Source organism: Littorina saxatilis, linkage group LG17 (assembly GCF_037325665.1).
Source record: "Littorina saxatilis isolate snail1 linkage group LG17, US_GU_Lsax_2.0, whole genome shotgun sequence".
NCBI lineage: Eukaryota > Metazoa > Mollusca > Gastropoda > Littorinimorpha > Littorinidae > Littorina > Littorina saxatilis.
Genome location: NC_090261.1, coordinates 18,669,889 through 18,683,720, shown reverse-complemented (window position 1 = coordinate 18,683,720; position 13,832 = coordinate 18,669,889). Strand labels below are relative to the sequence as shown.

General features: G+C 49.0%; 1 protein-coding gene across 6 annotated transcripts in view; it reads left to right on the top strand.

Moving 5' to 3' along the window:
- LOC138952779 (ral GTPase-activating protein subunit alpha-1-like) overlaps positions 1–13,832 on the top strand; it is a 499,987-nt gene that overhangs the window by 190,748 nt on the left and 295,407 nt on the right. For all 6 annotated transcript variants that reach the window (XM_070324510.1, XM_070324511.1, XM_070324509.1 and 3 more), the window contains 3 exons: positions 10,805–10,960; positions 11,466–11,597; positions 13,292–13,476. In XM_070324510.1, coding sequence (XP_070180611.1) covers positions 10,805–10,960; positions 11,466–11,597; positions 13,292–13,476 — 473 coding nt within the window. The remainder of the gene's footprint in view (positions 1–10,804; positions 10,961–11,465; positions 11,598–13,291; positions 13,477–13,832) is intronic.

The window sequence follows — 13,832 nt, the reverse complement described above, 5'->3', positions numbered from 1 at the left end:
TCATTATGGGCACATTGCAATCTAATTCATTTAATGACATTTTACTGATTTTAGTGATTTGAATGGACATTTTAATTCATACGCTTTATTGAGAAATAAAGGTAAAGAATAGATTTTTGTGGGATAAACTCAATCAAGCCTATTAGTCACTCAGTTTTTCAGTTTCGCAGACACTTTTACAAACACACACACACACACACACACACACACACACACACACACACACACACACACACACACACACACACACACACACACACTCTCTCTCTCTCTCTCTGTCTTCCTCTAGCGCTATAATGTACAGCGCTACAATGTACGGCGCTAAAATTTCGCCACGCTGAAAGGTACGGTGCTGAAAAGTCCCAACGCTGAAGTGTACGGCGCTGAAGTATCCTCGCGCTGAAGTGTATGGCGCTGAATTGCTGGTGCTGAAGTGCTGGCGCTGAAGTGACATGGAACCGGGGAGCCCACATCGGCAATCTCTCGGGGCTGTGGACGCCGACACAACTCCTTTGGCATATCAATCGCCTGGAGTTAGAAGCAGTGGCTCTCAGTCTGCAAGCTTTTCTCTCTCTCGTCATAGGCAGGTATGTCTGGTTGCATACGGACAATACCACTGTTGCTGCCTATGTCAACAAACAGGGAGGAGCACGTTCTCGCTCCCTGTCTGACGGAGCTTGCGAGATTCTGATTTGGTGCCACTCACACCAAGTCAACATCTCAGCGAAATATCTCCCTGGCAGGCTTAATACGCTGGCCGACTCGCTCAGCAGGACCTCTCAGGTGTTGCACACCGAATGGACCATCAAACACGGGGCTCTTCAGCGCCTGTGGGTTCAGGTGGAAAAGCCGATGATCGACCTCTTTGCCACCAGGTTCTCCAAGAGGCTGCCGATTTTTGTGTCCCCCTTCCCGGACACAGAGGCGTGGCAAAGCAACGTCATGGAGATCTCCTGGGCAGGCCTGCAGGCCTATGCTTTCCCCCCCTTTCCTCTGCTCAGCAGAGTGGTGCGGAAAGCCGAGCTGGAACGACCGGCTCTTCTGCTGATAGCTCCCATGTGGCCAGCGCAGCATTGGTTCCCAGACCTTCTGCGTCTGGCCAAAGGACCTCCCATTCCTCTAAATCTCGTGCGGGGCAATCTAGGTCAACCAAGAACAGGCATCCCGTACGACGCCCCACAGGCCCTCTGCCTACACGGCTGGAGGTTGTGAGGACAGCGTTACAGAACTCGGGTGCTTCGGATCTGACGCTGGACTTGGTGCAGAGAGCACATAGGTCCTCCACTTCTTCGGTGGATGCCTCACATTGGTCTTCTTGGGCCAAGTGGTGTATAGAGCATGGGGTCAACGCCTTAGCGCCCCGCTCAATCCATGTGGCTAATCACCTCTCCTTCTTATCGGCCCAGGGCAGCTCGGCCTCTTCTTTGAGGGTCAGGCGTTCGGCGATCTCCGCTACTTTGAAACAATTGATGTTCATAGTGTGATCGCGGGCGTGATCAAAAGGGCCTCGTTGAAAGAGGTTAAGAGGCATACTCCTGTCCCTGCTTGGGATTTGTTTCTGGTTTTGGAATTTTTGCGTTCTTCTGGATTTGAGCCCTTACAGGCTTCCAGTTTGCTAAACTTAACGCGTAAGACTTTGTTCCTCTTACTCCTGGCCACAGCCCGTAGGGGCAGTGAGATCCATGCTCTCTCGGGGTTACCGGAGGATGTTGCCTTTGAACGTAACGGTTCTGTGTCACTGCATTTTCGGCCTGATTTCCTTGCCAAGAATCAGAAACCCGGTCAATCTCCTCCGGTGATTCAAGTCCCTCCTCTCGGGACGATTCTTGCTCCGGGCGATCCGGATTTATCTAACTGTCCGGTTAGAGTCTTAAAATCCTACCTAGCTCGCACTGAGTCAATTAGAGCTAAGAGCCAAAAGCTCCTGTTCTTATCTCTTAACACGAAACGTGAAAAAGACATCTCTAAATTGACTCTCACAAGATGGGTTGCGACTCTCATACGACAGGCCTATGAGTGGTGGCTTGTTGAAAAATGGGGGGGGGGACTGAATGCCCCCCCCCCCCCCCCCCCCCCCCCCCCCCCCCGTCCTCTACACGGGTTCATGAGTCCAGAGCCTGGGCTTCTTCTCTCGCTGTGTTGCGTTCTGGTCGCCTAGGCGACGTTATGCAAACAGCGTATTGGAGGTCTGATGACGTTTTCATCAACTTTTACCTCCGTGACATCTCCTGCACTCGACTTGACGGGGCCAGTTCTTTGCCCGCGTTAGTCGCAGCAGGACAGGTTCTTTCAAGGACATAAGTAAGTTCCCTCCGCCTTTGGGAGGAATCTGCATTTATGAGAATTGCGGTAAGAATATGTAATTTAATCGAAAATTTCAATAGTAAATTTTCATTTGATTAATATACTTACCCAATTCTCATAGTTAATACCCTCCCAACCATCCCCGCTACTTAATTTTCTAAGGGTTTTTGAGAGTCTCAGATAATTATTCCGGATGCCGGCGCTCACGTGGCACGCGGGGTATTACCGTAAAGTACCTTGTAAGCGCCCAGTATCGAGTAAGCGCCCAACCCCCACTTTTAGTCCAAAACCGTGCATAGGGTATAGTACCTTGTAAGCGCCCACCCCCCACTTTACACCATTGAAATCAGGGGAAATAAAAATTCCGCACTTGATCTGCTAGTTTTGTGAATGATTTCCCTTTCTTGCAAACCCTATCACATGTGTCTGCACGCCTTGGATCTAAACGCCTGCAAGTCAATGATTACAAGATGCCGCGGATCAAATCGTACACCGTTGCATTTAAGCTGTCAGCTCTTGACTATTTGGATAATAACGCCAATGGAAACACACACACTCTCACACGCACACACACGCGCACACACACACACACACACACACACAATACTCCCCCTCCTCTCGCTCGCTCTCTCTCACTCTCTCTCTCTCTCTCTCTCTCTCTCTCTCTCTCTCTCTCTCGCTCTCTCTCTCACTCTCTCTCTCTCTCTCTCTTTCTGCCGAAAACAGTCAAGTAAAATAGACTGCTGCCCATATCCAGAAGACGTACCCCTTGTTCAAGGGAAACAGAGACACAGTGCGGCCGACAGCGGCACCTCTGCAGACAAGAAAAGGATGCGACGACATTTGTCTCCCCAAGCTCTTCTAATGACAATACGAACAAGAAAAACAATGGAAGATGAAAAAAGAAAGAAGATATGATTACGAAGTGATCAAAGATCACATTTCTTACTAAAAACTGCTCGTGCATAGGGTGTAGTACCTAGTAAGCGCCCACTCCCTACTTTGGGTCGGAATTGGTGCACAGGGGGGGTGGGCGCTTACAAGGTACTTTACGGTATGTGTAACCAAGTGAGGTCAGGTCATAGCAATGGCTATCATGCGTCTGTTTTTTTAGCTTGGTTACCACCCTTACAAGGGCAAGTAATTTGAGTAGTGTTTCGACATCTAGCATGTGAGATCGAAGTCAATGCATTTATGAGAATTGGGTAAGTATATTAATCAAATGAAAATTTACTATTGAAATTTTCGATTTTACACAATTGTTGGTGACATGACCATTATTTTTACACAATTTTACACAATTGTCAGCAGACATGACCATTATTTTGGCTTGTTTCCATCAAATTTCAGAGTCACAGCATAATGCTGCGTCGCCCAAAACGAATAACGGTTTTAGGTGTGACGAAAAAAAGAACAGGGCCGGAGTGCTATGTAAATTATGAGCAGTTCTTCCAAACCCATTTAAAGAATATGACACTACCAGCATGTTTCCGCATATTGAGCCAGAATTTTTTGTTTTGGCAAATCGACGTTGCAGTTCCGGAGCAAATGACACAAAATTGCTTTGCGAATTTGCGTTCAAACGTGTTTTTCCCATAATATAACAATGCACAGCTCGAAAATATGGCCAAGAACTAATCTATGGTACTACGAAGAAAGAAGAAACAACATTCTTGTCCAATACGACTTGCAATTTACCATGTGCGCTGTAAAATCTCCCTACCTTCAAAGCAGACATCTTCATTAAATTACATATTCTTACTACGAATCACATAAAGCATTGACGCAGTCTGATATGCTAAGGCCTGAAAAGGCTACCCGTCTTAAATAATTTAAACGGAAGCAACCCAACCACAAAAAGTGTAAACATAGCCATGGTAACCACCATATACCCTGGGAGTTACCTCCCATCTGGGGTATGTGACGTCACTTCCAGTGCCATGACACGTGATCTAGCTTATACGACTTTTCAGACAGCTGATGAGAGGTTGTGTTTTGGCTTTTGCGTGGTTGCTTGTTCGGGTTTGTTGTGACACCCACCGACCACCTACCCGTCTGCTTACCCTCTTTGTATTTGGGTGAGCTCGTTCTTGTTTTGGCATTCTTTTGTCATTTGTTTGGTTCGTTATTGTTCAATTTTTCGTCCTTTTTTGGACTTGTAAATTTTGCGGTAACGTGTTGTTGTTGTTGGCCGCCATTTGTATTTTGTGGCCAACATGGCTGATAGAGATAAACGAGGCAAGGGCGATGCCAAGGGCAAGATTAAACCCAAATCGTCTACGTCTGGTTCTAAACCTCCTGTGTTAGTTGTTGTCTCTGATGAGGCGAAAAACACGGTTATGTCAGTCCCCATTTCTGCTCCTGACGACCACGTGGTGGTTGGGAGGCAGTTATCTTCTAGCATCGTTTTTCCTGCTTGTTCTCCCTCCGTTTCGGAGGCTGGACAAACGTCTCTTGTTTCTAGCTTGTTACGCTCGTTAGTTCCAGAACTTCGCGACCTTGTACGTGATGAAATCAAGCGTTCTACGCCGTCTGCGAGTGTTTCACTTCCGCCGGCAGTGGGTGACGTCCGTTCGCTGGCTTCGCTGTTGTTTCCGGCCGCTGCTTCCTCTGGTGTTGGCGTTCCTTTCGCTTCCTCTTCTGCTTCTGCTGGGGGCATTCAAGGTACGTCGGGCTTGTCCTTCGGCTCTCGTGAAGCCACCGGACGGTCCCTTTTGGGACGGGGCTCCTCTGGTCAGGGTCACAACCTGTTTCCTGCTCCGTTGCATCCAGTGCATGGTGCATGTGCGGGCGTTTCGGAGCAAGGGCGGTTTCCGGTTTCGGAAGTCGCGCTTTCGGGTTTTCCCGGAAGCGAAGGTCCTCCTTCACATGTGCACGTAGAGGCCATGGTCGGAGTTGACCGTGGACTGGCCTCCGGGCAGCAGGGCTTCCGGCCCCAGTCGGGCTTCCGGCCCCAGTCTTCACAATATTCGTTTCCGCATCATGGTGCGGTCTCGTCTGTTGTGTTTCCGGCTCAGTCCGGATCTGCTTTTCCTCTTCCTGACACTCCTGTACGGATGTCGGTGAGTGAGGATCAGCGTCCGCCCTATGGGCAGTCAGGGCAGTCTTCCTTTCACCACGATGTTGGGTCGACACCCCTTTCTGTTCCGGCAGCATCGGGCATGCCTTCCGCACTCTCTTTCCTGCCTTCCAGTCAGGATATGAGACAGGATGTGTTCCGGTCGGACGGATTTCCGGGTTCCGGTTATTCAGTTCACCAGCCTGCTACCAGTTCCGGTGACTTCGGGCATGGTGATTCTCTTGGCTTTTCTGACACGCAGTCAGTGGTCAGTGAGCAATCACGTTCGGGATTTCCGGCACAGCTTCGGTTTGCTCTTGAAGCTGCGGCTGAAGTAACCTCCCGGTATTTTCCGGAAGGTGCTTCGGCTAAACCCGATTCTGTTTCCGCCGCACCGTCGGCGATGGCGGATTTCCGGTATGCCAAGGAGAGTGATCCACACTTCCGGTTTGCGGAATCCCCCTCTGTTGCTTACCAACTTTCACAGGTTTTGGCGCGTCCTTCTCCTCATGGAAGTGGTTGTCCTAGCACTCCTGTGCCGTTACTGGTGCCGCACGGCCCAGTTCCGGAGCAGGCTCAGCCTTGGTTGGCGTCGGCTGCTCAAGCTTCTTCTTTTGTTCCCACAGGGAACAAGAAGTTTGTGTTGCCGAAAACTTCGCGCAACTTGATGTCTTCGTTTGCTCTTCCGCGTACCCATTTGCCGGTCACGCCTGATTTGCTGCCTTTGTTGGCTAAACCCATCAAGAGCTCCTCGGGAGTTGTTCTGCCAGAGCACACCCTTGTTGCTGCAGAGGAGATCAGTCGGCAACTACTGGAGTTGTCCTCCATCTCAGAGACGATCATCCGGTCTCTTTCCCGTGCTCTCACCGAATCACTTGATCCTTTTGTTCTCGGTGCCGAGCAGGACGCGGATGATGTGTCTCCTCTCCTCTCCGCCCTGGCGCGGGTCAATGAGGAGCAGATGCGCCTGTCTGCTTTGCATTATGTGCACTCTGTCTCGTGTCGTAGGGATTTATTCCTAGCGCACTCACAGTTCTCTGAACAGTCTACGCTTGACACTCTCAGATCTTCGCCTGTTGTGGAGGGGTCTTTGTTCGGCAACCTGGTCTTTGACGCTAGACGATCAGAGATCCAGACCAACAGAGACCAACAGTTTTCGTACTTTTTACTTCAGGCTCTGAAGCAGGCCAAAACTTCACAGCCCAAGCCTCCCCAGGCTTCCGGCGCTTCTAAGCCTACGGGCTCGAAGCAGGCTGAGTCTTCTTCTCACCAGGCCTCTCGGGGCTCGAGGAAAAGATCTGCGGCCGGCAGGGGTTGGGGCGGCTCTAGCAGCAAGCCCCACCCCCAATGAAGTGTTCCCGGTCTCGCCCCCCCTCTGCCCTCCACTCTGGTGATGGCAGGGGGCCCCTCTCGGGCACTTTCGCATTGGCTGGCCTCAGTACACAGCCAATGGATCGTGGGTGTTGTGAGATCGGGCTTTCGCCTTCTCTGGCAAGAAAGAAAGGCTCCTCTTTCCCGGCGTCCGCCGGCCTTCAAGCCCCCCTTCTCACAGGAGGCAAAGTCCGTACTTCAGGCGGAAATTGTCTCACTGGTGCAGAAAGGAGCGGTGGAGAGAGTCTTAGACCACAATTCTCTGGGGTTCTACGGGCGGCTCTTTGCCGTTCCCAAGGCCTCGGGAGGGTGGCGTCCTGTCCTGGACCTATCGCAGCTCAATACCTTCTTGAGAACGATACGGTTCAAGATGGAGACGCCGGCTTCGGTCAGAGACTCCCTCCGCCCAGGAGACTGGGCGACCTCGCTAGACCTGACAGATGCATACTTTCACATTCTTATGCATCCGTCCGACCGGAAGTGGCTTCGTTTCCGGTGGGGCGATCAGATCTACCAGTTCCGCGCACTTCCCTTCGGGCTGTCTCTCGCACCGTGGGTGTTCATCATGGTAGTGAGACAGCTATGCGCACTGGTGACTACGGGCATATCTGGACGATTGTCTCATCATGAACCAAAGCCAGACAGGTTGCTCCAGTCATACTCAGTCGGTTCTTCGTCAGGCCAACTTGTTGGGCTTTTCGATCAACCGATCAAAGTCGGAGTTGATTCCGTCGCAGACATTCACTTACTTGGGGATGTCTTTCAGCACGGTTCCTTGGACTGTCCAGCCCTCTCAGAGACGGGTGGACAAGCTCCAAGCTCTCATTCGCTCCACTTTGCCTCTCCTGCGGGTGTCCCTCCGGACGCTGGCCTCCATCCTAGGGCACATGGAGTCCATGGCTCTCTTGGTGCCTCTGGGCAGAGTTCACAAGCGGCCTTTTCAGTTTGCGCTGAAACCGTACGTGGACTCTCCTTCTGTAGACTGGAACGCCCTCGTCCCTCTCCGGGGATGGTTTCAGTCAGCGACCCTTCCGTGGTTGGACACGGACTGGGTCTGCAGGGGCGTGCCGATCGCTTTGCCTCCCCCAGACACGGACCTCTTCACGGACGCGTCTTTGCTGGGGTGGGGAGCGCACATAGACCGACAGACTGCGTCGGGCCTGTGGTCGGCAGAGCAGAGCCAGTGGCATATCAACCTGCTAGAGCTCGAGGCCGTGGCCCTTGCTCTGGCGGAGTTTCGGCCCTCCCTTCACGCCAAGCATGTTCGTCTGTTTACAGACAACACGACTGTGGCAGCTTATCTGAACAAGCAGGGGGGGTCGCGGTCCCCGTCTCTCTCGAGCAGGACCTGCGAGATTTTGGTTTGGTGCTGGCAACATCAGATCACTCTCACAGCCAGGTACCTGCCGGGGAGCTTGAACACTTTGGCGGATGCGCTCAGTCGTTCCGACAAGGTGCTTCAATCAGAGTGGACGATCACTCACGGGGCACTGCTTTGTCTTTGGGCCCTTGTCCCGAAGCCTCTGGTGGATCTCTTTGCCACCCGTTTTTCGAAGAGGCTTCCGGTCTTCGTCTCGCCATTCCCGGATCCCGAGGCTTGGCAGACGAATGCACTGGACATTCCGTGGACAGGGCTGGAGGCCTACGCCTTTCCTCCTTTCCAATTACTCGGCCGAGTGATTCGGAAGGCGGAACTGGAGGGTCCAACACTTCTGTTGGTCGCCCCCCTGTGGCCGTCTCAGGCTTGGTTCGCGGACCTTCTGAGACTCGCTCACGGCCCTCCAATCCCTCTCTCTCTCAAGAGAGGCGAGCTGGTGCAGCCTCGAACCGGCATTCCACACGAAGAGCCCTGGCTGCTGAAACTTCACGTGTGGAAGTTGTCCGGTCCTCGCTGAGGCGTTCTGGAGCTTCAGAACAGACACTAGACTTGGTGCAAAGCTCTCATAGGGCTTCCACCTCGTCAGTGTACGCATCACATTGGAAGGCCTGGGCAACCTGGTGTCAGGCCCGTGGTTTGAACGCGCTAGCTCCACGCTCTATGCGCGTTGCAAATCACCTTTCATATCTTTCCTCTCAGGGAGCTTCTGCCTCCTCTTTGAGGGTAAGAAGATCTGCCATCTCTGTGACCTTGCGTCAGATAGGTCGTTCTATCGATGTTAGCGGAGTCATTTCAGGCGTCATTAAGGGCGCAGCTCTTAAAGAGATTCGTTCTCGCACTCCCTTGCCGAAATGGGACCTCTTCTTGGTGCTCGAGTTTCTGCGTTCGGCAGAGTTCGAGCCTTTACAGGATGCTACTTTTGCTAACCTGACACACAAAACGCTGTTTCTCTTGTTGCTAGCATCCGCGCGCAGAGGTAGTGAGGTTCATGCCCTCTCTGGTAATCCTGAAGACATTTCTCACGAGCCCGATGGCTCAGTTTCCTTGCGGTTTCGGCCAGACTTCTTGGCGAAGAACCAGGCTCCGGATCAAACCTCCCCGCTGGTTCATATTAATCCATTAACCAACATCCTGGCTCCCGGAGATCCGGATACCGTTAATTGTCCTGTCAGAGCCCTTGGCATTTACCTTGCCCGTTCACAGCCTCTTAGATCGAAATTTCAAAAACTCTTGTTTATCTCTCTTAATACGGCGAGACAAAAAGATATCTCTAAGACGACTATGGCTCGGTGGGTGTCTACTCTTATTCGACAAGCGTACGCGTGGAGTCGTTTAAACACAGGGGGGGCTCTGCCTGTCTTCCCCATGGACTCTGCTCGAGCCCACGAAATCAGGGCTTGGGCGTCATCGTTGGCCGTCCTACGGTCAAGGAAGCTGGATGAAGTGCTTCGCACAGCATATTGGCGCTCTGAGGATGTTTTTCTCAACTATTACCTCAGAGACATTGCTGCTGTTAGGCAAGATGGTTTGAGGACACTTCCTGCCTTGGTGGCAGGGGGCCAGTCCCTGGCAAGGGTTTGAGGTGAGTTTGTTTTTCATTCCCACGAAAGAAGCTATCTGCTTTATGTGATTCGGAGTAAGAATATGTAATTTAATCGAAAATTGTATAAGTAAATTTTCATTTGATTAATATACTTACCCGAATCACATAGTGAATTCCCTCCCGCCAACCCCGCTTATGGTTTTTTAGGTTTCTTTAAAGCCGTATGAGCTAGATCACGTGTCATGGCACTGGAAGTGACGTCACATACCCCAGATGGGAGGTAACTCCCAGGGTATATGGTGGTTACCATGGCTATGTTTACACTTTTTGTGGTTGGGTTGCTTCCGTTTAAATTATTTAAGACGGGTAGCCTTTTCAGACCTTAGCATATCAGACTGCGTCAATGCTTTATGTGATTCGGGTAAGTATATTAATCAAATGAAAATTTACTTATAAAATTTTCGATTTTCTTCCAAGGGAGAAATCGTTGGTCATAAAGTCTTGCAGGACCCAAACATACTTCTGCACGCTTTCTTTTCATATTCAGTTGCTTCGCAAAAATGAAATGTCATTGGTTTTCTCATAACAAGGCTGTCTTTGACACCATTTGGACAGTGATCAAGAAATGTCAAGCAATGACAAAACTATTTGAAGGCGTTTGACAAGCATCTGCATTGCGAGGCCAAAATGCTGCAATATGGCAACGCAAACGGAAAAGTTTGAAAGATGGGGGTCTTTCATTTGCACATACACTTTTTGAAGGTGATTAGGCGGTACATGAAATCTTCATGACTTGACGAAATCTTGAGCATTGGAGAAAACACAGCTCCCACAAACAATGCCGACAAACTCACTTTGAAAGCTCTATGGGCTCTTCTTTGCCAGTTTTGCGCATAAAATGTCTGTTCTGGAGAACCTGCAGTACATGCAACTGGTGTTTGTTCTTCTGCGCTTAAAAAAAATTATGCGTGAGCATGTTGATTTCAGTTCATGTTTTGCAAATCTGTGGCACTTTTTCACTTGCAAGATATCTTTTTCTGTTCACTGAAAATGTTGATAAGTGAAGTACTTACAAACTGAGAAGCTAGTGCAAAACTTTTGATTCCAGTGTTTGCAGCTGACTCACATGTTGAGTGGTTTGATTGTGCAGTGTTTACAACTGAGCAACAAGTTCAAACGTGGCAAGCTGCGGGCGTACCAGCTGATCTGTCTGATGATGCTACGGCCGCATGAGGTCCCTCCTTCAAGGGCTCTGCTGGCACGCTTCTACAATGTGCTGCATGCAGGCCTGACATGCAATGACCAGGTAGGCACTCGTGCACATGCACACACACAAACACATAGAGTCAAACAAATAAAGAGATAGACAGACAGAAATGCATGTACACACGCATGCTCGCTCACACGCACAAACACACACACACACACACATGCACGCACGCCCGCACGCACGCACGCACACACGCACGCACACACACACACCCGCACGCACACACACACACACACACACACACACACACACACACACACACACACACACACACACACACACACACACACACACACACACACACACACAGATACATACACTGAACAGACACATACACATGAAACACACACACAGGAAAAACTGAGATACAGACACACACATGCATCGACAACCTCACACACAAACACACCTTTTCCTTCTAGCTGCTATTCTTCAGGGGGGAAAACCCAGATGTGCTTTGATTAGATGTGAGCAATATGTTAGCAAATGTATTGGTGTGTATTTGGTCAGATGAATATTATGTCTGACTTTCTTTTTACAGGATGTGCCAAATGTGTTAGTCAGCAACTGTGGTCCACGCTTCTTCTCTGTACCACTGCCAGGGTCGGTTCTGCTCATCCTAGATTTCATCAACGCTGCGGGCACAATTATTTCTGCTGTCGACTACAAAGAGGTGAACACAGTGTTTGAATTCCTTCCTCATTTGTGTGTCCATTTGTGTAACCCTTTTGGAGCCATATGCATAAGAGAGAAGTTAGTGACGACTTTGCAAGTTTTGAGCAACTTTAGAAGTTCTTCCCTGGAATTTAATATGCATGGGTCGGAAAAAAGGGCTTACTTTGGAAGCAAACGAGGAAGTAACTGAGGGTAAATTAACTACAGTGAGACCCAGGAGTACACATGCTACTTCGAAAGTTCCTCTGTGCAAAATTGCAGAGCTTTTCTTTGGTTTTCGGGGTTGTCGACTCAACTTCTAAGAAAATTGCTGGAAATTTCGGTTTTAAAGGCAGCTCATTCCCCAATTAGCCCAGAAGCAATATCGAAGCAGTCAAATGCGTCAATCGGGCAGCTGTCAAAACTTGGCTTCACTGAGACGGTCGCTCACCTTGCATCATAGACATAAACTTTGACATTCTTCTTTTATTAGGATGACATGCCTGAAACAGAGTGGCTCAAGAACCAAAAAGTCGGTCAGTTACTGAATATTGAACTGTTCGAACTTCCACAGCTGCAAAATCAAACAGCGAGAAGCTTGAAAGAGTGCAGAACCAAGCCATGAGAATGATAACAGGGGCCATGCGAACCACTCAAATCAACAAACTAGAAACAGCCACATGGCTACCATCCTTAGAGCAGCGCAAGAACATCAAAGTCCTGGCACAGGCTGCAAAGTTCAAGAGACTCAAGGACCAACCAGCGCGCTCCAGGATGAGCAAACCAACAAGGGGAAGACTCAAATGTTCAAATTTCCTCCAACAGAGCAGAATCTTGGAAAGAAGAGACCCGGAACTCTTGGACCACATGCCCCAACACCATACCTCCCTACCCTGGTACAGATCCATCCGAAAACAAATCCCACGAATCCAAAACACAGACCAGGAGAGGAAATCACTCACTCTAGAGCTTCTTCACTCTGTCTATCCCAAGGTGGCTTGTTGAAAAGGCAGTGAAATTGACAAGCCAGTATAGCGCGGTAGTAGTTACGCTGAGCAGGGTAGCACACTTTTCTGTATCTCTATTCTTTTTAACTTTCTGAGCTTGTTTTTAATCCAAACATAACATATCTATGTGTTTTTGGAATTGAGAATCGACAAGAAATATTTTTTCATTTAATCATATTTTTTATTTTTAGAGCTTGTTTTTAATCTGACTATAACATATTTACATGTTTTTGGAATCAGAAAATGATGAAGAATGAGATGAAATTATTTTTGGATCGTTTTATAAAGAAAATAATTTTAATTGCAATATTCAGATTTTTAATGACCAAAGTCATCAATGAATTTTTAAGCCTCCAAGCTGAAATGCAATACCCAAGTCCGGCCTTCGTCGATAACATCCTTGACCAAAATTTCAATCCATTTGATCGAAAAATGAGGGCTTGACAGTGCGGCCTCAACAATTTCTCAATGGTACTTGTTTATGTAAGAACAAAGCCCTTGATTTTCTCTTAACTGATGCTTTCCAAGTCAGAAGCAGTGTGTTTTGTGTTAAATGGTTTTGGTTCAGGTGTCATGTCTTTCCTATTACTTTGAAGATGTTTAGCCATCGTCTTCTTCTATTGAGAGGTAGTATATATGCTTTATCCCGATTTAGACCCAGCAGAACATAAGTGTATTTTAAAAACTTTGTTTTTTGAAATGTCAGCCCCCCAGGGCAGAGGCTGTGTCGATACTGGGAGCACTGTTGTCGTTCCCTAACCATTTCCTGGAAGTGCCGGTCCTGCAGTCCAGCCTGCTGACCACTGCCATCATCGAGGCTGATGACCTCAAGGACCGCATCATTGACCTCTTGCTCAAGGCCGGCAAACGAGAGCCAGCGGGTCTGGCCAGGTCTGTTTAGAGAGTTTACTTCCCTCTGTTTCTTGGATCTCGTCATAAAACCCCCCGCGGGTTAGGGGGAAGAATTTACCCGATGCTCCCCAGCATGTCGTAAGAGGCGACTAACGGATTCTGTTTCTTCTTTTACCCTTGTTAAGTGTTTCTTGTAATAATAGTCAATTTTTGTAAAGATTTTAGTCAAGCAGTATATTGTAAGAAATGTTAAGTCCTTTGTACTGGAAACTTGCATTCTCCCAGTAAGGTAATATATTGTACAATATATGACCTTACTGGGAGAATGCAAGTTTCCAGTACGTACTACGTTGCAAGCCCCTGGAGCAAATTTTTGATTAGTGCTTTTGTGAACA